At 43.3% G+C, this 26,547-nt stretch overlaps 1 protein-coding gene and 1 long non-coding RNA gene across 11 annotated transcripts in view; one reads left to right on the forward strand and one right to left on the reverse strand.

Moving 5' to 3' along the window:
- Positions 1 to 26,547, forward strand: part of LOC309668375 — a 485,025-nt gene that overhangs the window by 274,229 nt on the left and 184,249 nt on the right. The gene's annotated exons all lie outside the window — the stretch shown is intronic.
- The window catches only part of SCUBE2 (signal peptide, CUB domain and EGF like domain containing 2), a 68,318-nt gene that overhangs the window by 4,361 nt on the left and 37,410 nt on the right, over positions 1 to 26,547 (reverse strand). For 8 of the 10 annotated variants that reach the window (XM_082478076.1, XM_082478079.1, XM_082478074.1 and 5 more), the window contains 5 exons: positions 13,087 to 13,257; positions 10,693 to 10,860; positions 9,811 to 9,972; positions 2,145 to 2,342; positions 568 to 720 (listed from right to left, as the gene is read on the reverse strand). In XM_082478076.1, coding sequence (XP_082334202.1) covers positions 568 to 720; positions 2,145 to 2,342; positions 9,811 to 9,972; positions 10,693 to 10,860; positions 13,087 to 13,257 — 852 coding nt within the window. Of the gene's footprint in view, positions 1 to 567; positions 721 to 2,144; positions 2,343 to 9,806; positions 9,973 to 10,692; positions 10,861 to 13,086; positions 13,258 to 26,547 lie in introns of all 10 variants that reach the window. The other 2 variants (XM_082478075.1, XM_082478081.1) reach the window with 2 other exon arrangements.

The raw sequence follows: 26,547 nt of genomic DNA on the forward strand, positions 1-26,547 counted from the left end.
CCAGAGAAGTCATCTAACTTGCCCAAAGTTACACAGCAAGTTAGTGGCAGAGACAAGACCAGAACTCAGGTCTTTTTCCTCATTCCCTAGGATTCTGTATAAAAAAAGCTGCAGTTGTAGTAAGTTAATATTTATCGAGTATTTCCTATGTGCCAGGCACTGCACCAAGTCCTTTACGGATTATCCTATTTAACTCTCACATTAAGTCTAACGATTATCCTTATTTACACACTGAGAAAATGAAGCCTAGAGATGGTAAGTAACATCCACAAAGTTGCAGAAGAGATTAAACCCAACCTGGCTGACTCCATCGCCCATGTTCTGACCCACAAAGCTATGCTCACTTTTATTTACTTTCTAAACATCTCTTCATCCTTGCAGTCAGTGTCCCCAAATGCCTGTTTAAAACTTGGCACCTGTGAGTCAGCGATGTCCTTTCTCCGTATCCTGCCTGCCTTTCTGAGCATGCGTGCTTGTCAGCAGTCTACCAGCTGGCCCAGGAGTTGATTCTGTTCAAAGCAGAGAACCTTCTTACGCGTGCTGCAGCCTGAGCTTCACAGTGCTTACCATCGTATGTCACATACGGGACCTGGAACCCTCTGGCGCTGTTCCCTTCATTGGACTTAAACTGAATCCACAGCTTCTTGGATCTGGAGGTGAAGGCAATGGGGCGTTCGTAGGTCTGGCAGGTTTCATACGTTGTCACAGAATTGGACGAAGCTGCCAAGGGAAGTTGGAGGGGATGGGGTTCAAGACTCATCACTGAGCCTGCAGACAATGAACACTAATCTTTTCAAATACTCACACCACAAAACAAGTTATGTACAAGGGCTCTTCAGGACCAGCTGAGTCCTCGTAAGGGCCACAGTTGTGACTGTGGGCCCCAGGGAAGGCTAACTGCAAGGCCCATGGCTGGCAAACAGCAGCAGCCCAGGCTGCAGCACTCACTGCAGGAGCTGAGGTCAGGGCCCTCACATTGCAGGGCCAACCTGCTGTAACCTGGTAATAATCTCCGCCATTCGCTGCATGGTTCCTTAGACCAGGAGGTGTGCTCTGCACTTTATGGACTTTATCTCACTTAACCCCCACCCCCCAAAACCAGAGGAAGTTGGTGCAGTGGTTATCTCACTTATGGAGAAATTAATTACTTGCCCAGGGTCACACAGCCAGTATGTGGAAAAATCAGGATTCAAACCCACACCTGACTTCAGACATTGTAACCACTAATAAGAATGGCAAATACTTATGTAGTAGCCCCATGTGTCATTATTATTGTAAGTGCTTTACAAATAAAAATGCATTTATTCCTCATGATAACCCTATGAGGTAGCAACTATTATTATCCCCATTTTAACAGATGAGCACTCTGAGGCAAAGAAAGTTCCCGAATGTGTTCCCAAGATCACAGAACTAATAAGAGGTGGAGCTGGGATTCAGATCCAGGCAGAGCCCCCTCATGACACTGTCTCTAAGCTGCGTTGATGAGAGTATCCTTTTATGGACACTGGGTCATGCATCAGGATGGGAGGCGGGTCCCTCCTGGCTGGACCATGTCCTTGGTCTTGGTCAGTCCCTAAGCCATGAGTTGCTTCCCAGGGTGAGGCAAGTGTCTGGGGTCCTGAAGTCAGCCCTGCATGAGCTTCACTGACACTCTGTGTCCTTATGGAAGAGGGTTCCCAGTGAGCACAGCGGGAAGACTGACCTGCAGGATCGCTTCCTCTAGGGTTCAATAGGAGGCCTCAACCTGTGATTTTTGTCTAAATTTTGTTTTCTTGGCAAACTCTAGAAACTCATGTCCCATCTCTGTTCTAATACGAGGTGGCATTCTCGGCCGGCTTCTCCCATTTAAAGCCAGGCATAACCAACAAGGACCTACTGTATAGAACAGGGAACTATACTCAATATTATGTAATAACCTATAAGGGAAAAAAATCTGAAAAAGAATATATATACATATATATATATATACACACACACACACATATATATGACTGAATCGCTGTGCTGTACACCTGAAACTTACATGATATTGTAAATCAACTATACTTCAATAAAAAATGTTTTAAATTATAAAGCCAGGCAGCGTGCCATCAGGCTTTCCAGCTGGCCTCAGAAGGGGAGGGGAGCAGACAGGTGAGACGCACCAGTTTTCCGCATCACCAGGTAGTCTCCACAGTCATCCTCTATGGGCAGGAAGATCTCAGGGACCACAATCAAGATGCGGCGCTTGGGGGGTGGGTTGATGGTCCAGGTACATTCTGTGTTGGCAGGGTAATTGCCTGGGTAGTTTGGGGATTCGATGTATCCAGTGAAATCACCTAGCTCCCCTCCACATCTTCTGTCTGGAAGAGAAAATGCCATGAGTTACAAAGGCACAACACAGCCATCATAATGTGATGGCCAAAAAATAATAATAACAATGATGGCATGGCCAGTCCCCGCTCAGCTGAGGAGAACCCTATTGCCCCTGGAAATGACACCATTGCAGGAATGAGTCTGCCCTGTAGTGCCCACAGCCCCCTCTGGGAGCCCAACTACATTAACTTCCCACACAGAGCCCACCCCTCTGGGTTCCCAGGGCATCATTTTCTCATTAACTTGAAGGCATTCAAGGTCAGGGACAGGTGTTTGTGACACAAAAGGATAACTTTAGTTTTTACTGTTTTGTTTACAAAGTCCAAGTGCCAGGAGAACACATGGCACAGAACTTGTAGGTCTGTCAAAATAGGGAGAATAGAGCTTACTGCTCAGCAAAGGATATTTGAGCCTTTCCTAGAGATCTCTGATGAAGACATGACAGCCATACTCTTTCACTTTTCTCTCTGGTCAAAACCATGTTTTATTTTTAAGTGGGGAAGAGAATTCCATTCAGCTATCAGTCAGTATAGGTCATGCTGGATACTCACCTCTGGCACCAAAGGCAAGGAGCGTACACACTTGTGCGTATACACACACACACACACACACCCCATCCCACCTCAGCCACACTTCACTCACTGAATCTCCACTCATCCAACAAATAGTCTTGCCCTAAAGGAGCTTAATGTTTAAAACTGTCAGGTGAACCTGTTCAAGAGAAGATGTTGAAGGATTACCTTTGGCCTCTCTAGCTGTAACTGGGATTTATTATTCCCAGTAGGAAAAAAACCCCAAAAAACAAAAAACAGCCTTTTGTTCCTGGAAGAGAAGAGGGAGAGGAGAGAGTCATGGAGTCAAGAAAACTGCCTCCGAGCCTGACCGGCTACCTGAGGAACTGTGCCATGCAGCTCCTAAGGGCCAACCAAGGACCAGGGGTGGGAAGGCAAGGAAACAGATTTCATCTTGATGGGGAAAAGAATCTTCTTACACTGTGAACTTCCCAAGTTTAATCTACCAACAGACTAGGATATTATGAGCAGCAGTAAGCTTCTTGTTAAGGCAGGTATTCAAGAAGACACCAAACAAAATGAAAAGACAACCCACAGAATGGGAGAAAATATTTGCAAACGAAGCAACCAATAAGGAATTAATCTCCAAAATATACAAAGAGCTCATGCAGCTCTATATCAAAAAAGCAAACAACCCAATAAAAAAAAATGGGCAGAAGATCTAAACAGATATTTCTCCAAAGAAGACATACAGATGGTCAAAAAGCATGTGAAAAGATGCTCAACATCACTAATTATTAGAGAAATGCAAATCAAAACTGATATAATGAGGTATCACCTCACACCGGTCAGAATGGCCTTCATCAAAAAGTCTACAAACAATAAATGCTGGAGAGGGTGTGGAGAAAACGGAACCCTCCTACACTGTGGTGGGAATGTAAATTAGTACAACCACTATGGAGAAGAGTATGAAGGTTCCTTAAAAAACTAAAAATAGAACTACCATATGATCCAGCAATCCCACTCCTGGGCATATATCCAGACAAAACCATATTTCAAAAAGATACACACACCCCAATGTTCACTGTAGTACTGTTTACAATAGCCAAGACATGGAAGTAACCTAAATGTCTATCAACAGAGGAATGGATAAAGAAGATGTGGTGTGTGTGTGTGTGTGTGTGTGTGTGTGTGTGTGTGTGTGTAATATAATGGAATATTACTCAGCCATAAAAAAGAATGAAATAATGCCATGTGCAGCAACATGGATGGAACTAGAGAGTATCACACTAAGTGAAGTAAGTCAGACAGAGAAAGACAAACATCATATGATATCACTTATATGTGGAATCTAAAAAAAAATGATACAAATGAAGTTATTTGCAAAACAGAAACAGACTCATGGACTTCGAAAACAAACTTATGGTTACCAAAGGGGAAACATGGGGGGAGAGATAAATTAGGAGTTTGCGATTGACATATACATACTACTATATATAAAATAGATAATCAACAAGGACCTACTGTATAGCACAGGGAACTTTACTCAATACTCTGTAATAACCTATATGGGAAAAGAATCTGAAAAAGAATGGATATATGTATATGTATAACTGAATCACTTTGCTGTACACCTGAAACTAACAAAACATTGTAAAGCAACTATACTCCAATATAAAATTTAAAAATTAAGTTAGCAGAAGGAAAGAAATCATAAAGATCAGAGCAGAAATAAATGAAAAAGAAATGAAGAAAACAATAGCAAAGATCAATAAAACTAAAAGCTGGTTCTTTGAGAAGATAAACAAAATTGATAAACCATTAGCCACACTCATTAAGAAAAAAAGGGAGAAGACTCAAATCAATAGAATTAGAAATGAAAAAGGAGAAGTTACAACTGACACTGCAGAAATACAAAGGATCATGAGAGATTACTACAAGCAACTCTATGCCAATAAAATGGACAATCTGAAAGAAATGGACAGATTCTTAGAAAAGCACAATCTTCTGAGACTGAACCAGGAAGAAACAGAAAATATAAACAGACCAATCACAAGCACTGAAATTGAGACTGTGATTAAAAATCTTCCAACAAACAAAAGCCGAGGAACAGATGGCTTCACAGGTGAATTCTATCAAACATTTAGAGAACAGCTAACACCTATCCTTCTCAAACTCTGCCAAAATATAGCAGAGGGAGGAACACTCCCAAACTCATTCTACGAGGCCACCATCACCCTGATACCAAAACCAGGCAAAGATGTTACAAACAAAGAAAACTACAGGCCAATATCACTGATGAATGTAGATGCAAAAATCCTCAACAAAATACTAGCTAACAGAATCCAACAGCACATTAAAAGGATCATACACCATGATCAAGTGGGGTTTATCCCAGGAATGCAAGGATTCTTCAATATATGCAAATCAATCAATGTGATATACCATATTAATAAACTGAAGGATAAAAACCATATGATCATCTCAATAGATGCAGAAAAAGCTTTCGACAAAACTCAACACCGATTTACGATAAAAGCCCTCCAGAAAGTAGGAATAGAGGGAACTTACCTCAACATAATAAAGGCCATATATGACAAACCCACAGCCAACATCATCCTCAATGGTGAAAAATTGAAACCATTTCCACTAAGATCAGGAACAAGACAAGGTTGCCCACTCTCACCACTATTATTCAACATAGTTTTGGAAGTTTTAGCCACAGCAATCAGAGAAGAAAAAGAAATAGAAGGAATCCAAATCGGAAAAGAAGAAGTAAAGCTGTCACTGTTTGCAGATGACATGATACTATACATAGAGAATCCTAAAGATGTTACCAGAAAACTACTAGAGCTAATCAATGAATTTGGTAAAGTTGCAGGGTACAAAATTAATGCACAGAAATCTCTTGCATTCCTATACACCAATGATGAAAAATCTGAAAGAGAAATTAAGGAAACACTCTCATTTACCATTGCAACAAAAAGAATAAAATATCTAGGAATAAACCTACCTAAGGAGACAAAAGACCTGTATGCAGAAAACTATAAGACACTGATGAAAGAAATTAAAGATGATACCAACAGATGGAGAGATATACCACGTTCTTGGATTGGAAGAATCAATAATGTGAAAATGACTATACTACCCAAAGCAATCTACAGATTCAATGCAATCCCTATCAAACTATCAATGGCATTTTTCACACAACTAGAACAAAAAATTTCACAATTTGTATGGAAACACAAAAGACCCCGAATAGCCAAAGCAGTCTTGAGAAAGAAAAACGGAGCTGGAGGAATCAGGCTCCCTGACTTCAGACTATACTACAAAGCTACAGTAATCAAGAGAGTATGGTACTGGCACAAAAACAGAAATATAGATCAATGGAACAGGATAGAAAGCCCAGAGATAAACCCATGCACATATGGTCACCTTATCTTTGATAAAGGAGGCAAGAACATACAATGGAGAAAAGACAGCCTCTTCAATAAGTGGTGCTGGGGGCTTCCCTGGTGGCGCAGTGGTTGAGAATCTGCCTGCCAATGCAGGGGACACGGGTTCGAGCCCTGGTCTGGGAAGATCCCACATGCCACGGAGCGACTAGGCCCGTGAGCCACAACTGCTGAGCCTGCGCGTCCGGAGCCTGTGCTCCGCAACTAGAGAGGCCGCGACAGTGAGAGGCCCGCGCACCGTGATGAAGAGTGGCCCCCGCTTGCCGCAACTAGAGAAAGCCCTCGCACAGAAACGAAGACCCAACGCAGCCATAAATAAATAAATAAATACAATTAAAAAAAAAATTAAAAAAAAAAAAATAAGTGGTGCTGGGAAAACTGGACAGCTACATGTAAAAGAATGAAATTAGAACACTCCCTAACACCATACACAAAAATAAACTCAAAATGATTAAAGACCTAAATGTAAGGCCAGACACTATCAAACTCTTAGAGGAAAACATAGGCAGAACACTCTATGACATAAATCACAGCAAGATCCTTTTTGACCCAGCTCCTAGAGAAATGGAAATAAAAACAAAAATAAACAAATGGAACCTAATGAAACTTAAAAGCTTTTGCACAGCAAAGGAAACCATAAACAAGATGAAAAGACAACCCTCAGAATGGGAGAAAATATTTGCAAATGAAGCAACTGACAAAGGATTAATCTCCAAAATTTACAAGCAGCTCATGCAGCTCAATATAAAAACAAACAAACAACCCAATCCAAAAATGGGCAGAAGACCTAAATAGACATTTCTCCAAAGAAGATATACAGATTGCCAACAAACACATGAAAGAACGCTCAACACCACTAATCATTAGAGAAATGCAAATCAAAACTACAATGAGGTATCACCTCACAACAGTCAGAATGGCCATCATCAAAAAATCTACAAACAATAAATGCTGGAGAGGGTGTGGAGGAAAGGGAACCTTCTTGCACTGTTGGTGGGAATGTAAATTGATACAGTCACTATGGAGAACAGTATGGAGGTTCCTTAAAAAACTAAAAGTAGAACTACCATACAACCCAGCAATCCCACTACTGGGGATATACCCTGAGAAAACCATAATTCAAAAAGAGTCATGTACCACAATGTTCATTGCAGCTGTATTTACAATAGCCAGGACGTGGAAGCAACCTAAATGCCCATGGACAGATGAATGGATAAAGAAGATGTGGTACATATATACAATGAAATATTACTCAGCCATAAAAAGAAACGAAATTGAGTTATTTGTAGTGAGGTAGATGGACATAGAGTCTGTCATACAGAGTGAAGTAAGTCAGAAAGAGAAAAAGAAATACCGTATGTTAACACATATATATGGAATCTAAAAAAAAAAAAAGGCTCTGAAGAACCTAGGGGCAGGACAGGAATAAAGACGCAGATGTAGAGAATGGACTTGAGCACACGGGGAGGGGGAAGGGTAAGCTGGGACGAAGTGAGAGCATGGCATGGACTTATATATACTACCAAATGTAAAATAGATAGCTAGTGGGAAGCAGCCTCATGACACAGGGAGATCAGGTCAGTGCTTTGTGACCACCTAGAGGGGTGGGATAGGGAGGGTGGGAGGGAGATGCAAGAGGGAGGAGATATGGGGATATATGTATATGTATAGCTGATTTACTTTGTTATAAAGCAGAAACTAACACACCATTGTAAAGCAATTATACTCCAATAAAGATGTTAAAAATTTTTTTAATTTAACGAAAAAGAGACTAGACAGCTACTTGTGAGGATGTTGTTAAAAGGGCTTCGTTGGGATAGACAGAAAACTAGATAAGCTTCCAGTCATAAATTCAAATGATTCACTGCCCCCTTCAATCCCCTACTCTTCCAGTATGGGGAGGCCTCTTGCTCCCCTACATTGCTGAACCAGCTGAGGTTGTCAGCTGGCCTTTACTAGAGAATTTTACATAAGAGTTAAAAACAAACAAGCAAACAAACCAAGTCCAAACAGCAAGTCCTTGAATGATTTACCTCCCCATTCCTACAGAATACAAACTAAGCTCTCTAGTCTGGCAGTCAAGACTGTCAATGAAAAAACGTTGGGCTTCCCTGGTGGCGCAGTGGTTAAGATCCACCTGCCAATGCAGGGGGACACGGGTTTGAGCCCTGGTCCAGGAAGATCCCACATGCCGCGGAGCAACTAAGCCCGTGTGCCACAACTACTGAGCCTGCGCTCTAGAGCCCACAAGCCACAACTACTGAGCCCATGCGCCACATCTACTGATGCCCCCATGCTCTAGAGGCCGTGCTCCGCAACAAGGGAAGCCACCGCAATGAGAAGCCCCTGCACCGCAACAAAGAGCAGCCCCCACTCGCCGCAACTAGAGAAAGCACGCGTGTAGCAACGAAGACCCAACAAGACAAAAATAATAAATAAATAAAAATAAGTAAAATTTAAAAAAAGAAAAAACGTTGTCTGCCATATCAGTAAACAAAGGATGTTGCGACCATCAAGCCATCACACTGCAGCCACCCCAAATGATGCACCCTGAGGAGACTCAGGATGAAAAAGCACAGGATACTGGCCCCAGATAGCTGAGGTGCACATCAAAGGAATGATTTCAGTGAGCCCAGACTCTTGCATCTTCCCTTACATAGAAAAGCGCTAACTTCCTTACCTTGAGATATCGGGTCTTGTTTCATTAACAGTAATCTTGATGTTCCGACTACCTGGTCTTTGTTGCAAAAACTCCTATGTATCCTGGTTCCTCCCCTGTCTCTTTGGAGCAGTCCCTCAGAGCTATCAGAGAGGCTGCGTCCCGGGTTGAAGTTCTCAGTTTTGTGAGCCGAATAAAACATAACTCTCAACTTTTAGGTTGTGCTTTTTTTTTTTTTCAGTCAACAAGGCTTCCTTTCTTGGTCTGCTTCAGACTCCCTACAGCACATTCCATGATCAGGTCCAGGGGTCTCTTCCCATAAAGCCTTTCACTTTTCTGAGTCTGTGCTTCCTCCCAGCTGCTCTCTTGGGCATGAAGTTCTTTCTCCCACTCTCCCCCAACCCTCCCCATCAAAACCTTCTCTTGCCCTGTCGAAGCCCTTCCTCGTCTCTCCAGACAGAGGGAGTAGCTCTTTCCTCTGCAGTCCCGCAGCCTGTGCTGCTGCAGGGCCAGGGACTGATTCTGCTTGCATTGCCTGGCACACAACAGGTCCTCAAACAGTGCTTGCTGAACAGGGCTGAACTGACATTTTACCCTTGGGAGCAAATTACAGCAAGTACAGCTTGTGAATGTGCCTGGAGAAGTAGCCTGGATCAATACAGGTGAGCGCCTGCAGGTCCAGCACTGATCTGCAGAGCCCTGAGCAGGGGTAACAATGGCTCCGCGGTCCTGAATGAACCAGGGACCCCTGCCAACCCGCCCCCCTAGGTGGACCCAGGCGCTTGCCCTCTTAATCAAGGACTGTGAAAAGCCTTAGAGAGAGACCTACTTTTACACTGGGTTATGTTTGTGGAGCCATCAAAGTCAGTTGTGGTATTTCCTGGGCAGGAAACACAATTATTTTTTCCAAATTCTGGCTGGTACGTTCCTGCTGGGCAACGAATACATCGGTGAGTGGTGGTGTTGTAGAAATGTCCAGGTGAACATTGAACTGTAGGGGTGGGGGAAGGTGGAGAGAACGAAAAGAAAAAAAAAAAAAAAGACTGTACTTTCATCAGATGTAACACGAAAGGTTTCGCAGTTTGTGACAGAAATGTTTATGCCCAAATGAGGTACTGCTTTCCTACTACTCTGGGGCTAATCAACACTTAATTCCCTAAATAGCCAGCTTGGGTGGGACTTGTGACTCATGACACTGAGAGAAACACAAAGGGAACGAGGTTCAGGTGTATCTTCTGAGTTCACTGTCCGTGCCGTTGGGCGTGAACGCTCGCAGCTCTGTCTTCATGCACAGCGGGCCTGGGAGCGTGGAGGGGCGCAGAGCTGACCCCGGGCTTGGGGCTGGGCTCCTGCAGAAGGCAGCGGGGTGAGGCTCTGGAGAAGGCGTAGCGCCTGTTTCGGAGCGGCGAGCTCTAGGTAAGGGTGAGGAGCTAGAGGAAGCCTGGAAGCAGGGAGCAGAGGGAGCCTGTGCACTAAACCTGCCCACCTCTCCCCAGTTGTCTTGCAGTCAGCCCCGTTCGATGGGGAGGACCATGTCTAGGGAGTTCCTGTGCTCCCTGCACATCCTGCAGGGACGAATGGCCCTGGGGACCTGTCCTCCCTGCCACTGGGGCCCACACAGGGCACCTCGGCTGAGCTTGACTGGGGCTTTACCATGGTTCTCAAAAGGGGAAATTCAATTCCGGGAAAAGGCAAGCTGCCAAGTCCTCACCTCTGGTTTCACAGTCCTGGAAGGAAGTGGCTCCCAGGTGTTTGGTGAGGAGCCCTCCTCCACAGGGAAAGCAGGAAGTACGGCCAGCTTCAGGCTGGAATGTGCCCAGGGCACAGAGCTGGCAGGGTGCAAAGCCATCCGTGGAATATTCACCAGGTTGGCACAGACCTGGGGGGAATCAATGACCTTAGGTGAACAAGGCCCCCGGGCAGAGCCTTTCCCGTCTCTCTGCAGATGAGATCAGAGAGATGTGGTCAGGCCTGTTGCCCTATGCGGACCTCAGCTCCCACCTCAGTGAGAGAAGCCTTGTCCGGCCCTGCTGCGGACGCTGACGAGGTGGCATGTGGGTGCCTGATGTTTACACACAGGGCTACACAGCACAGTGCAAAGATGGAGACAACTGTGGACCCTTCTGAATTATGGAGCAGGCCTGGGTAGGCTGCAGGCTTAGGACTACCCAGGGCCCAGGCAGCCGCTGCAGTGCAGGAGCCCCTAGAGGGAGGGTTCTCTGCCTGCAGTGAACGTGGTAATTCGACCCAGAAGTACACCCTCACCCAGCTGATTACATCCTAGTGATATAAAGACTCTTCTGGTCACGGAAGAGTCTCCCCTTTTTACCAATTATATTTACTAAGTTACATCTCCTTATGCTGAGGTGTGTCCTGGCCTCCCTCAATTAGTGTACTAAATACAACCAATCCAATCCACATTGACAGAGGGATCCAGAGGCATTTATTTACTTTAAACACCTTACTTTATTATATTTTTTAAGTTTATGACAAGGATCACAGCCATAAATAAAAGGATTTCTAAAAGCACACGTTCCATAGGAATTGGCCTGGCATTGGCAAGATGCTATAAAAATCTGCCGCCTCTTATATTCCTAATCATCTCTCCTCTATTAATTGTCATGGTTTTCTTTCTACCCATAAGGTACAGATATAATGGCATTTAACAAACACACCTGAGGGAGAAGTCTGGCATCTGTCAGACCTGGCTGCTGATTCCAAATCCTCCACTCTTTGGCTGTGTGACCTTGAATGAGTCTCTTTAACCTCATAAAGTTTTTGTAGTGATACAATAATCATATGAACAACTCATGGAATTATTCATGAATGCCTGCATGATGCCTGGTATAGGCAAGTACACAATAAATGTTAGCAATTATTATTATTATTACTAATATTCTGATTTACTATAAATATATCTTATTAAGGTCACACGCAAGTGTGAACAGATGCCCCAAAGTACCTCCTTATCAACCTCGCCGTTAGTTCCAGGATTTCATAACAGGCCAAAGTATGCTAAGAGTCACACAGTCAATGTGAGGATCTGATTTTTAAACCAGAAAAGGTCCTGCACTTGAGTTTGAAGTCATTTAGGTGGGAACTAAATCTGGCTCTGGGAATCACTAGAAGGAGAGGCAGGGCTGCCAGAGCTCCGGCGCACTCTGCCGTGGACATCACCTACAAATCGCCTCATCAAATCACACCTTCCATTTGAGCCCACAGAGTGTCAGTACAGCTGGCCCTTCGCCTGTTTAATAAAGACATTTACTAATAAAGTAAATAGGAAAGAAGCCCACAGAACCTAAGTAAGCGTGGCTCCAGGGTTAACATTTTATAAGAGACGATTAAAAACTCTTCACAAGAATCATGAACATAGAGAACAGACTGGTGGTTGCCAAGGGGGAGGGGGTCGGGGGAGGGGTGGAGCAGGAGTGCAGGGTTAGTAGATGTAAGCTGTTATATATGGAATGGATAAACAACAAGGTCCTACTGTACAGCACAGGGAACTATATTCAATATCCTGTGATAAACCATAAAGGAAAAGAATATTTTAAAAAAGAATGTATATACATTATAACTGAGCTGTACAGCAATAATTAACACAACATTATAAATCAACTATACTTCAATTAAAAAACAAATAAAAACTAAAAATGCAACACACACACACAAACTCTTCACAGAGTTTTAACAAAATAACCAGATGGATACTTTTTTTAAAAAAATCAATAAGCTCTGACTTTGAGACCAAAGCTAGAAAAAGAATCAGGCTACTTCTTCCATTTTTTGACACTTTCAGGTAGTCCCTACACACTGGGAGATCACTCAGGTCTCAGGTGATATTTATTTACAGTGATTGAACATGCAATTGCAACATTTACACATTTTTTTCCTGTCAGTGTATTCTATTAGATCTTCATTCATTTGTTCAGCATGTGTCAGGCATTGAGCTAGGTACTGGAGAGCCAATGATGAGCCCAATATGGTCCCTGCTGGTAGGAATTCCATGGTTCAGTACACATTGTCTGCACTGAAACGCACTTATGCCTTCTGCTAAACAATACCGGAGACTGGAGGAGTAAGAAGGGACAGAGGGCATTCTCACCTCCACATTCAGACGCATTCCAAGCTTCTGGAGTCTCCAGGGCCCCAGGATTTTCTGGTCTTGGGCATGGTTCGCACGTGATTTGCCCTTCCTCATTTTGGAAGGTTCCATTTGGACATAAAATGCAGCGTTCTTGTACTCCATCGTAGTATGTTCCAGCCCTGCAACTGACTAGCCAAAGGGGGAAATGATCTTGTCAGTGAGGGCACAGAGGCCAAGGAAGGATGATGTGAGTGCTAGAGATGAAGGTAAACAGATGGCACTGACCCCACACTCCCCCATACAAACCCCCTGAATACAGAATGTGCGCCACCTCTGGGTTCCCTGTGCACACCTCTCTGCCATGGTCTCTGTCACCCACTGTTAGAGGCATTTACAGGTCCTCCCTCCCTAGACCATGAGCTCCTTGGGGGCAGGGATCACAGTGGTCCTAATTATTTTTGAACACAAGCACTTGATGACATTCCCTACTTCACAGGAGGAGTATAAAAGTGAAAATCATTCACCGAACACAGGACTGGTGCTGGAAGAATAGAGAGGAGGGGGCTATTAATTCTGGCTGGTGGCATCCTGGAAGGCTTCCTAGAAGAGGCCACATTTGTGTCAGGCCTTGAAGGATGAGTAGGAGCTCCTCAGATAGGACGAGCGGCAGGTTGTAAAGATTCATGCCTGACATATGGGAGGAAAGGGAAGAAAGGAAGGTTGGGGATAGACTGAAAAAGTCCTTGAATGCCAGGCCTTTGGATTTTATCCTGCAGGTAAAGGAGCCATTGAAAGGAGAAGAATATGACCAGAAGTTGTGTTTTAAAAAGCCCACTCTCTGTTGGCTGTGGGGAGGGTTATCTCAAGGGTCTTACAGATGACCTCTGCAAAACAGCATGCTTCATATTTGTAATAAAACTGATACATTACAAAGAGCAAAGCCTAGTAAACGTCTCCTGAAAGAATAACTACAAGGAAATTAATAAACTATGCTTCTGATTATATTTTGGTGTTCTTAGTTAAACATGGGCTCATATCTTATTTTAGGATATGAATACAAATATACTGAAGTGGGTTCCCTAGTATATTATTTAAAGAATATCATCATAACCACCAAAGCAGGCTTTCTGATGGTTGACGTTTGTTGAGTATGTACGATCTACTAGATACTGTGCCACGAGCTTTACACACTTTATCTCATTTAGTTCTGGAAACAACCCAAAGGAGCTAGGCGCTATGATTAGCTCCATTTCACAGAAACAGAGACTTAGGGACATTAAATAATTTGGCCAAGGTCCCACAGCTAATCTGTGAAATACACCTACAATGAGATCAAGAGCTTTGAGTTTAAAGAGTAAAAAGGTCATTGAATAAAAGTGCCGACTGAATCACAATTCCAGACTTTGCCAAGGATTCTCTATGGGGCATTAGGGGAGTTTGACTGGAATAAAACACATTTTCTTTTATACCTAAGCTGCTAAGAAATAGAAAACAAAATATCACATGATAAAATTAGCTATTATAGCTCTTGAATGTGTGTAAGGGGGAATACTGGTTTTCATCCTACCCTACAAATGCAATTTGTACATGTACTTTTAGGGTTAAACATGGCAAAGTTCTCTACTACCAGTAATAAAAATGTCTTTTCATTATTTACCCCATAATTTAAAGAAAACTGAGGCTTTTTAAAAAAATCATAGTAAGATGAAACATGCCACATTTCAAATATTATTTTTACAATTAAATGATAGCAATCAAAGTCTACTCTAAAGTCTAAATCTTAATACTTTTTTATATTGTTTGGATTTTCTTTTACAATATTCACATATCATTTTTAATTAATTTAATGACATTTTTTAAAAAATTAAAAGTGAACCAAACTCTTGGCAAACGACATTATAATGGGTATGAGGCACAGAACTCTGGCAGACAGAGCCTATAATTCCAGACTTAGTCTCTAAATGCAGCCTTACAGGATAATGGTTTCCATAATTACTCTGGTTTCAGCTCACCTCCCATGAAAAGCTGGGCTGAATTATGTACTAGGAATTCATGGCTTTTTATCCTGTGTTCCACCTGGCTATCCCAGTGCCTAAAGCAGGCCGGTAAATGAGAGCATAACCCCTTCATGGCTCTAACAAGCCAGCTGTCATGAAGACTGGCAGCAAGAAAATAAAACTAGGGCTGTTAGGAGCTCCTCTAGCCCAAGCCATGTCCATTTTGGGAACGGCTGTTTTCATAACACTCATTCACCTAAAGGGACGGTGCCCATACGACGGCAATGATTCCAACAGCCCCATGAATCATAACTTAAGAGTCGGATCAGTTTGGACTGTTCCATCACTGTTCCTCTGACAGAAAACGATCCCCTTCATATAGGTGGACAAGAATGGACCTGGTTCTCTCTGCGAAGAGTAACTCCCGCTGCTCTGGTTGTCCACTCCTTCTTAGAACTATTGAAACCCCGCAAAGCCTTTTCAAGGTTACATTTTGTGAAGCCTCAAGATATCCCACATCTGTTGCAATTTCTCAAGTGAGCAAAGGACTGAGAAATGCCCCTTGGGCCACCCTGCAGAAAAGAGGGCACCAGTTCTTTTTTCTCACAGTGAAAGGCCTGCTCCACATAAACAAGCTCATCTTGTCACTCACAGTTTCCATCTTCCTTCCAGAAAGAAAGACGTACAGAAATAATCCATGGCAAGCACCTTCCAGATTAATTTGTTCCTTTCACAAGGTAAAAATGGGCTAAACACTAAAAAGCAATTCTGAAATGTCATGAAGAGACTCCTGAAAACAGCTCTTTGCAAATGTGCTAAAGATCTGACCTAAAGAGACCTCAATGCCAGTTCCAGTTGCTTCTCTTTTCTCCTTGAGCAGCCAGCTTGTTTTGCTGCCCCAGACAAAGGAGTCAATTGCCCCCAGAACACTTTGCGATCACAGCAAAGCTTTTGTGTGTCCTCAGTGACCATTAAAATCCCATTCTCAAATCCCGCACAGCTGTTTTCTCTCCCCTTCAAAAAAAGAAAGCCTTTCTGATGCAAAAGGGAGAGACCAGTGGGGACCAGGATTAATGGTGACAAAGAGACCTGAAGGCTGGCCCTCTTTTCAATACCACAGCCTTTGAGTATTTCAGGCTATGGACAAACACTATGGTCTCTCTGTGGCTAAGATGGTGAACCTAATAAAAGGGGTCACTTTCCAGCATCTGACTGTTTTCTTAAGAATCACCCCTTGCCTTCTGAAGGAGACCCACAGGCAGCCCACGTGGATTCCCAGGGTCTCCTGGAGCTGATGCTTTGTCACGGCTCGGAGGCAACGCCGCTCGAGGCAGTGCTGTGGCCTCAGGGTCCTGATTTGAACTCCTTTTAAATGAGTGTTTCAGGATATCAGGAGAGAGCACTCCCTTGGGCTGAGAGGTTGATTTGTCACGTCTGTCCAGGTTTTTGGTGTGTGCTCAGTTTGCTATTTGAAAACATTCTTATAGTGGGGCAGAGAGATGAGCCGAACTTGACGCCTTCCTTGCTGAGTTTCCCCAGTGCATGCTGTTTTCTTCATGCCTAGTTAATGGGACTGAGATTTCACTTCCTCTAGAGTGCCTCTTTTGCCCTCAATTTAAATATTTCCCCAAAGATTTGCCCTTGGCCCTCTTTTCTCTTAGTGTTGGCAACTATCCTTGGGATTTCATCTTTTGTTCCTGTGAAGATTCATCTACTCATTTATTCAATTAAATACTTAGCACTGATTATGTGCAGAGTACTGTTCTGGGGGCTGGAGATACAGCAGAGGAGACAGACAGGGCCCTGCCCCAACGGGGCTCTCATTCTAGTGGAGAATATGAACAATAAATGAGCAAACAAACAAATACATAGTAGAATGCTAACTAGAGGTAAGTGCAATGAAGAAAAGTAAAACAGGTAGAGAGGGTAAGGCAAAGAGTGGTGGGGATGGAGTTTGCATGAATGCTATTTTAGAAGAGTAGCCAGGAAAGGCCTCTCTGAGCAGACAGCAGAGTGAAATGAGAGAAACAGCCTTGTGATGGTATTGCCTAACAGCAAAAGAGCCAATGTAGCAGGAACATAGTGAAAGGGGCTGGGTGATAGGATATGGACTCTAAAAGCAGCTTACGGAGGTTCTTGAAGGTCATGGTAAGGAAATTAGACCTTACTCAAAGTGTGCTGGAGGTTTCAAATGGGGCAGTGAAATGATCTGACTTATGTTTCTAGAAGATCTTCTAGCTACCGTGTGGAGAACAGCCTGAAGACAGGCAAGGGTAAGGAGAACAATTCAGAGCCCATAGCAATAGACTGGGCAGGAGATGGTGGTGGTTTGGAACAGAGTGGTAATAACAGAGGAAGAGAAAACTAGTTAGGCCCAGGATATAATGTAAAGGCAGATCTGACAGGATTTGCTAATGGATTCAGTAAGGAGCATGACAGAACAAGAGAGGCCAAGAAGACTGAGGCTTTCAACTTGAGCAACTGGGCAAATAGGGGTGGCCAGTTACGGAGATGAAGGATGAAGGAGATGAGGGAGAAGTGGGTTTTATTTTGGAGGGAGAGAGGAGAATAAAATGTTTTGTTTAGACATGTCAAGTTTAAGGTATTTTTTGGCCACGCAAGTGTTGGTATTGAGAAGGCACTGGTTATACCGGTGGTCTCCAAGGTAGAATATTACACCTCAGGGGTATCATTTACATTTACAAAATGATCCAGAGTGTGAGCAAAGCATTTTCATATCTATGTGTATTAATTTTTATCTAAAAAAATAAGACATAAAGAAAGGTTCACTGGTTTAGTAATTAAACCAGATTTACCATGGTGATCATTTTGAAATGTACAGAAATATCAGATCACTGTGTCACATACCAGGAACTAACATAGTGTTGTATATCAATTATATTTCAAAAACAAACAAACAAACAAACTCACAGAAAAAGAGATCAGATTTGTGGTTACCAGAGCTGTGCAGGGCTTGGGGGTGGGAGAAAGGGAGATTGGATAAAGGAGGTCAAAAAATACAAACTTCCAGGTATAAGATCAATAAGTACTAGGGATGCAATGTATAACATGATAAATATAATTGACACTGCTGTATGTTACATATGAAAATTGTTAAGAGAGTAAATCCTAAGAGTTCTCATCACAAGGAGAAACATTTTTTTTCTATTTCTTCAATGTTGTATCTATACGAGATGATGGAGGTTCACTAAACTTACTGTGGTCATCATCTCATGATGCATGCAAGTCAAATCATTATGTTGTACATCTTAAAATTATACAGTGCTGTATGTCCATTATATCTCAATAAAACTGAAAGAAAAATAATTTTTTAAAAGTTCTTCTGTTTAAAAAAAAAAAAAAAGATTAGGGACTTCCCTGGTGGTCCAGTGGTTGAGAATCCGCTTTCCAACGCAGGGGATGAGGGTTCGATCCCCGGTGGGGGAACTAAGATTCCACGTGCTGCGGTGCTACTGAGCCTGCGCGCCACAACCAGAGAGAAGCCCACGCGCCGCAACGAAGAGCCCGCGCTGCAACAAAAGATCCCGTGTGCCGCAACTAAGACCTGACGCAGCCAAAAAAAAAAAAAAAAAGATTAGTCCCTTAGTCAGTCCACATCTCCACAAGTCAGAGACACGTGTGAAGACACAAGGTCCCCAAGAAAGAGACCTGTGGGTGAGGAGGTACTGACTGACTCACTTCTTTTCAGTGTCTCGAGAAGAATTTCAGTTGTGCCTCATTGAATAGATTTCCTGATTAATATTATCTAGTTTCAACCAACTGAACCATCACAAAGTAGAAAGCAGCTTCAAACAATTCCTGTAGAAATCCTGGGCCCATGATGCAGAACCAATGATGCAAGTGCAGGTGAACCACAGGGAAGTGCAGAGCTGACACACCTTGTTCTCCTGGTACTAGCTCTTGTCAAACCACATCACGGGATAGAAACAGTGACAATCTAATCAGATCTGACAAGAGTTAAGCCAAAACACTAGTAATGAACAAAAAGACTATTTGAAAAATGATTTACCACCACTACTGTTCACAATGAACCTTGCCTAGTTGTCAATACAGTCCCTCAGAGACTAGCCAGCTATTTGAAATTTTGTTTATGTAAACTGTATCTCATTCTTCTACTTGTCATGTTGTACACAATATATTAGCCAATAGTACGAGTGTATAATTTTAAAATAAGTAAACATTCACAAATTCAAAAGTATTTCACTGTATGTGTGTATATGTGTGATCAAAAACGTTCAGCACCTCTAGAACGGAGAAGTCCATGATTCAGATAGAGGTTAGAGCTGGAGAGGGCAGTTTGGGAGTCACTAGCATGTGGTGGTATTTAAAGCTATGGCGCTGGATGAGGTCACCGAAGAGAGTGTGAAGATAGGCGAGGGGCATGGAGGACTGAGCCCTGGGATCCCTGATGTTTAGAGATAAGAAATTAGGGGAGAACCAGTATGGAAAATGAGAAGGGAGCAGCTGGTGAAGCAGAAGAAGAACCAGAGGTGTGTGGTGTGTGAAACCCACGACAAGAGTTCCCAGGAGGAAGGAGTGATCAGCAGAGTCTGAGGGACAGCTGGCAACTGGAGTTGGTAACGTGGAAGTTGCTAGAAATCTTGGCAAAAGCAGTTTCAGTGGAGAGGTTGGGAATGAAAACCAGATTGGCTAGAGTGGAGGAGAAAATGGTCGGTGAGGTAGCAAAGACAGCAAATTTGGATGAGTCCTTCAAGGAGTTTTGCTTTACAAGGGGGTCAAAGAAAGGAGGCAGGATCTGGAGAGAAGAAGGAAGTCAAAGGAGGATTTGTGTGGGTTTTAAGACAGGAGGTAGATTTGTGTGCTGTTGGAAATGATCCAGTAGAGAAGGAGAATTCTGAGACGGGGGTCAGTGGGGACAACGGCAGGAGCATCGTTTTTGAGACGATGAGAGGGAATGGGCTCCAGAGCCCCAGTGGAGGAGTTACCCTTAGGAAGCAGCGTGGGCTGTTCATCCATTTCAGCAGCAGGCGAGTCAGAGCATGTATGGACAGACGCAGGATAGGAGGGTCAGTCCGCACATGGAGAGGTGAAGTCGTTTTCCTAGACTCCCACCTGCCCGTGGACATTTCTGCCTGGGAGTCTTGTTGCAACTCAAATTCAACTTTCCCAAGGGGAATGCTTCTCTTCCCTTCCCTGCCCAAGCCTTCCTACACCTCTGGCTTTACTCTCTTTCTAAACAGCACCTCTATATTCCCAGTCACCAACGCTCCAAACCACATTATCCCAGACGTCTCTCCTCCCTGCTGCAGCATCCTACAATTGTGTCCCTTTTGTCCATCCCCTATGCTTCATCCCCATGGCACTAGTGTCCTTTGCTCCTCGTCATCTCGTATCTAGATTACTACAATAACCTTCCAATGATTTCCCTTGCCTTGTGTTCCTCCCGGCCTCAGCTCTGTTATTACATGTTGCCATCAGATTCACCTTCCTAGGGGCTTCTGGTGGCGCAGTGGTTACGAATCCGCCTGCCAATGTGGGGGACACAGGTTCAAGCCCTGGCCAGAGAGGACCCCACATGCCGCGGAGCAATTAAGCCCGTGCGCCACAACTACTGAGCCTGCGCTCTAGAGCCCGCGTGCCACAACTACTGAAGCCCGTGCGCCTAGAGCCCGTGCTCCGCAACAAGAGAAGCCACCGCAATGAGAAGCCCGCGCACCGCAATGAAGAGTAGCCCCTGCTCGCTGCAGCTAGAGAAAGCCCGCGCGAAGCAATGAAGACCCAATGCAGCAAAAAAAATAAATAAAATTTTTTTAAAAATTAAAAAAAAAAAAAAAGATTCACCTTCCTAAAGTGCTTCTCTGACTGCTTCACTCCCTGGCTCAAAAACCCCCTTGACTTGCCTCCCTGCACTTTTCAAACTCAGCCTTTAGTCCCCTTTTCTGTATCTGAGTTTTCATTCTTTCTCATGCCCTCTCAAGAGCCCATTTTTTTCTGCTTTTCCTATAAATCTTTTCTGATTATTTCTTCCCCAGTGATCACATTCATCTAGCCATTCAACCAACCCACAGGCTTTTTCTCAGTGCCTCCTGCATATGAAACAGGCTGGGTGAGATGAGGGACATATGGGAAGCAAGTGCAGGATCAGAGGCCAAGTCAGAAACCTCTGAGCTCACCCCAGCTCTTTCCTCGTCTCAGTCCCCAACCCAATTTATCACCAAATGCTGTTCACGTTTCCTCCTAAATATTTCTCTAATCCACTGCTTCTATTCTACTCTATCTAGTGCCTTCATGTTCTCAATACCTCTTATGCAAAGCATTCAGAAGCTCCCAGATCGGTATTTCTGCCTCCAGTCCTGACCCCCAATTCAGTTAGAGAGATCTTTCTAGAATATAAATATGACCTTATGCTCCCTGATTAAAGCCTCTAGTGACACCTGTCACCTAGAGATAAATTCAAGGCTCCTTAGCAACATATTCAAGGTCTCTCATGACTTGGCCATGTTTTTCCCACTAGCTTAGCTGCTCACCGCATCCTACCTTCCACTCCAGCGTTAGTAATACTGAAATGCCAATAATGCCCTGTGCACATCTTGCTCAACCTCACTACCTAAGGCTGTTCCTCTGCCTGAATGCTCCTCCCCATTTATGCTTCATCTGTGCATCCTTCAAAACTCACTTAGGCTTTCTCTCTTTGGGGAAGGCTTCTCTGACTCTTCCCTGGGAGGGTTACGACTTGAGGGGTGCTGTCATATTTATTCAGACCTCCTCAGCACCCACCACAGAGCTGGCCCATGCAGGGCACTCCATACAAGTGCGGCATGAGTAAGATAATCACAGGGCACAGGCTGTATGTGGGAGACGTGAGAGCATTCAATTTGAGATGGTTAGGAACATAGGCTCTTGAGTCAGATCTGAATGCAAATCCTGGCTCTGCCACTGACTTGCTGCATGACACTGGGAAAACTGCTTACCTTCTTATGCCTTAGTTTCCTTATCTGTAAAAAGGGCATGATGCAGAATGACTTGTGATGAGACTAAATGAGATGAGACATGTGAAGTGCTTAGCACAGGGCTGAACACATTAAGTGCTCAATACATGTCAACATTTTATTAAATTATGTTTTTTATATTAAAAGCGTTTCCTACCAAGTCCATGTGCTAAATATTGGTTTAATATTGGTCTATATTGCTAATATACACTTTATATTTTCCTTGATTTAAAACAGAAAAGAAATTTGCTGCCTGTTCAGTTCCAAATAATTTCTCAATTTTGAAAACTTAAGAAGAAAATGCCTGGCTCCTTCCTGCCTCAGGCCCTTTGCACTTGCTGCTATCCCCTCCATCAGAGCACCCCCTGCCTCTATCAGAGTTTTGCATGGCCAGCTCCTCCTTCTCAATTAGGTCTTAGCTCAAACGTCACCTGCTCTGACGGCCTCCCTGAATACCCTGTAGAGACTAGTAATCTCTCCTCCCCTCTGACCCTTTCTGTTTTATTATCTTCAATAACACTTATAATTTCTGAAATTATCTTTCTCTTTACTTTTTTATTGTCCTTCTCCCTCCATTAGAATGTGAACTTCATAAAAGCAGGTTTCTCACCCATTATGTTCTCACTGCTTCAACCTAAGTTCATAGAGTGGCACAGAGTGGGATCTCAATAAATTCTGTTTTAATTAATTTTTCTCAACTACTGCAGAGGAACGCTACTACTATTAAAAGTTGAATTAAACTTTCCTAGTCTCTCAAGAACCCAGGCACTAGGATACTTCCCAGTTTGCTAGTTGCCTGGATTGTGTCTTTTTAAAATTTCAACAAGTTTTCAAAATAATCAAATACAAAAATTTATACTTTAGCAAGTATATTCCTTAAATAATGTATCCTTTATGAAAGAAAAATAGAAATCCATTTCATCATTAATTTTTTCTTTTCTTTCTTCTTCTATATATGAACGACTTTATGAATTACTGTGAGCTTAAGGAATTTGTTCCTTGGAGAATATAGTAGCTATTTTTTTTTTTTTTTGCCATCTTGCTAAAATTGATCACAGATGGTACAAAGGTCACCTGCAGAGCAGGCTGTCCCCAAAGTCCTTAAATGTCAAATTAATGAGACTTTACTGTATAAAAATGACTATAAGAAAGAAAATGTTTGGTCAGAAGTGACTATGTTCTTTGATATAACTTGGGACTTAAAATTTTATTTTTTAAAAATGATATTGGAAAACCAAAAAATTCAATGGAAAAATAGGCAAAGCATAAGGATATTCTCAGAAGAAGAAATCTAAATCGCCACAGACATATGAAAGCATGCTCAGTCTTACTAATAATCAAAGAAAAACAAGTTAAAATGACTATTAGTTTTACTTATCAGATTTGCAAAAATTTAAAAGATCAGTAGGGCTTCCCTGGTGGTGCAGTGGTTAAGAATCCGCCTGCCAATGCAGGGGACACGAGTTCGAGCCCTGGTCTGGGATGATCCCACATGCCACGGAGCAACTGGGCCCACGTGCCACAACTATTGAGTCTGCGCTCTAGAGCCCGCGAGGCACAACTACTGAGCCCACATGCCACAACTACTGAAGCCCGCCCACCTAGAGCCCGTGCTCCACAACAAGAGAAGGCACAGCCATGAGAAACACGCGCACTGCAACGAAGAGCAATCCCCACTCGCTGTGACTAAAAGAAAGCCCGCGCACAGCAACAAAGACCCAACGCCGCCAAAAATAAATTAAGTTAAATTGAAAAAAGAAAAAGATCAGTAATATATAATCCATGTTAGCAATGAGGCAGGGCAAAAAACACTCAGATACAATGTTGGAGGGAGTATATATTAGTATGTTTTTGGAGGGTAATTTAGCAGCATCTATTCAGTTTTAAATATGCATGTCCTGGGCTTCCCTGGTGGTGCAGTGGTTGAGAATCCGCCTGCCAATGCAGGGCACACGGGTTCGGGCCCTGGTCCGGGAAGATCCCACATGCGGCAGAGCAACTAAGCCCATGCGCCACAACTACTGAGCCTGTGCTCTAGAGCCTGTGAGCCACAACTACTGAGCCCGCATGCCACAACTACTGAAGCCCACGCGCCTAGAGTCCGTGCTCCACAACGAGAGAAGCCACCGCAATGAGAAGCCCGCACACTGCGACGAAGACCCAACACAGCCAAAAATAAATAAATTTATTAAAAAAAAAAGCATGTCCTTTGACCTGCAATTAGACATCTACACGTCTATCCTTCAGAAATACTGGACATGTGCACAAAAAGAAAATTCACTGCAGCATTATTTGTAACAGAAAAATCAGGAATAACTTGATTAAAGGTCCACCAATAGGAGTATGGCTAATAAACACTGATGTCTTAAAACAAATATAGATTAGGAAGCTTTAAAAGAAGTATGGTAGCTCCTCTGTTAGCATGGAAAGATGTCCATGATCTATCCTGTAGTTAAAAACAATACACAGCACTATTAAAACTGCATTGATATATTTTTTGTTTTTTTCACACATAAACCTACAGCCTATTTTCAATACAGCAGCCAAAGTTATCCTTTTGAAACATAAGTCAGAACCTTGTTACCTCTTCACTCAAATCCCTTCATTGGCTTTTCTCTCACTCAGATTCAGAGTCCTCACCAGGATTTCCACTCCCCACGTGATCTGGCCCTCTGCTACTGCTCTGACTTTCTTCCTCTGCCCTCCCTCCCTCAGCTCTCATCGTCTTGGCCTTCTCTCCAGCCCTCAGGGGTTTTGTACTTGCTGTTGCCTTTGCCTGGGACTCTTTCCCCCAGATGTCCCCAGGGCTGGTTCCTCCCATCCTTCACATCTCTACCCAAATGACACTTTCCAATGACCACTGTCCCTGAACACAGTGTTTTGGGGGAGTACACTCCTCCTCACCCCTCCCCTTGCCAGAACAGAATTTTCTATTCTACTTCTCTGCTTACCTGTTCGTCACCCCCTTACCACCATTTGCTACAGGATATATTTCCTTCTTTATTGGTTTGTGGTCTATCTCCCTCCTCCAGAAATGTAAACTCAATGAGGGCTGAGATTTTTGCTCTTTTGTCTCATTATTGGATTCCCAGCACCTAGGATAGTATCCAGCACACAGTAGGTGCTCAATAAATATTTATTGAATGAGTAAATAAAATTTCATTTTTATACGTGCATAAAAACAGATGTGGAAAAATAAACAGCAAACTATTGACAGTGATTATTTCTGGGGAGCGGGATTGGGAGCTGATGGGAAAGTTTCCATCCTAACTGTGTACATTTCTATATCATTTGGACTATGCACCACTTAGGTAATTAAAAACTAAATAAAAAATATTTTAAAGGAAAAACATAATGGTCCCATCTCTTCTTCCAAGTGACTCAAAGCAGTCTTTGGGCTCTTTTCTAGAAACACAAAATAATTTCTAAAAAGAACTATCCTAGGTTTGTCTCCACTGTATGTGCCATCAGAGCTCAGAAAATACCAGTAAGCCTGGTTTTTATGATGTTCTAACACCATTAAATAGATCAGGAATATAAGACACACACACACACACACACACACACACACACACACCCATGGTTTGCCCGTGCCAGGAGTCTAACTAACACACCTGACTCCTCTTTACACCCACTTCCTCCCTCCAGCAGGAGAAAGGAGTTTCACTGGTACTTCCTTGTGCTGTTTCCCTGACATGGTAAAATCTTTAACACTGCCGTCAGGCAGGGTGAACCTGATGTTGTGGACTACAAAATTCATCCAGTGCTAGAGGGAGCTCTTGAGACAAGATACATGGCCTCTCATGGAAGCAAATCCAACCTAACTCAGCGTGATAAGCATCTCAGGGACACGTTCACACACACAACAGCTATACAAACCTTGTACTGAGTGTCTCTCACCAGCTGTCACGGTCATGAGGCCCCTGTTAAGTAACTCCTGATCCTCACCCTGAGGCCTTTATTCCCCAGAAGCACACCCATGGTAGTATTAATAATACTCTCACTGGGAGTTGTTCCACAGGGCCCTTGACACTAGCTTTTCCTGAACTCTTAACTGGCCATAAACCTCCCTGGTGAGCCTGCAGGGCCTCTTCCCACAGGACAGAAGCTGGGGGAAGGGGTGCAATTCAGCTCTGAGAGGCCAGAAGGAGGTTGGCCCGCCTATCCCTGACAGTTTCTGCAACTCACCCTGGAAAGCAGGGCGGCAACAGCCAACTCTCATCACCATTTTGGTATGGAAACTGGAACTCTTAGAATTTTCAGTGAGAACCAACCAACCAGCTGGGTTGTTCTTACCATTTTTTTTTTTTTTTTTTCTTTTTAGGAGAGTCAGCTGGAATAAAAGTCAAGACTATTTGAGAACCAGCCCTTGGTGGACAGTTACACTGATTTTACACATGATTTTCACTATGTTGTGGCAAAGCAACAGAGTTGGGCTGTGGACCTATTGCTGACAATTCTTCTGAACAAATGCCTCTGGGCTCAGCTTTGCTTCTTCAGAAACACTGGTT

The sequence above is a fragment of the Balaenoptera physalus genome (assembly GCF_965194825.1).
Source record: "Balaenoptera physalus genome assembly, chromosome: 10".
NCBI classification, from domain to species: Eukaryota; Metazoa; Chordata; class Mammalia; order Artiodactyla; family Balaenopteridae; genus Balaenoptera; species Balaenoptera physalus.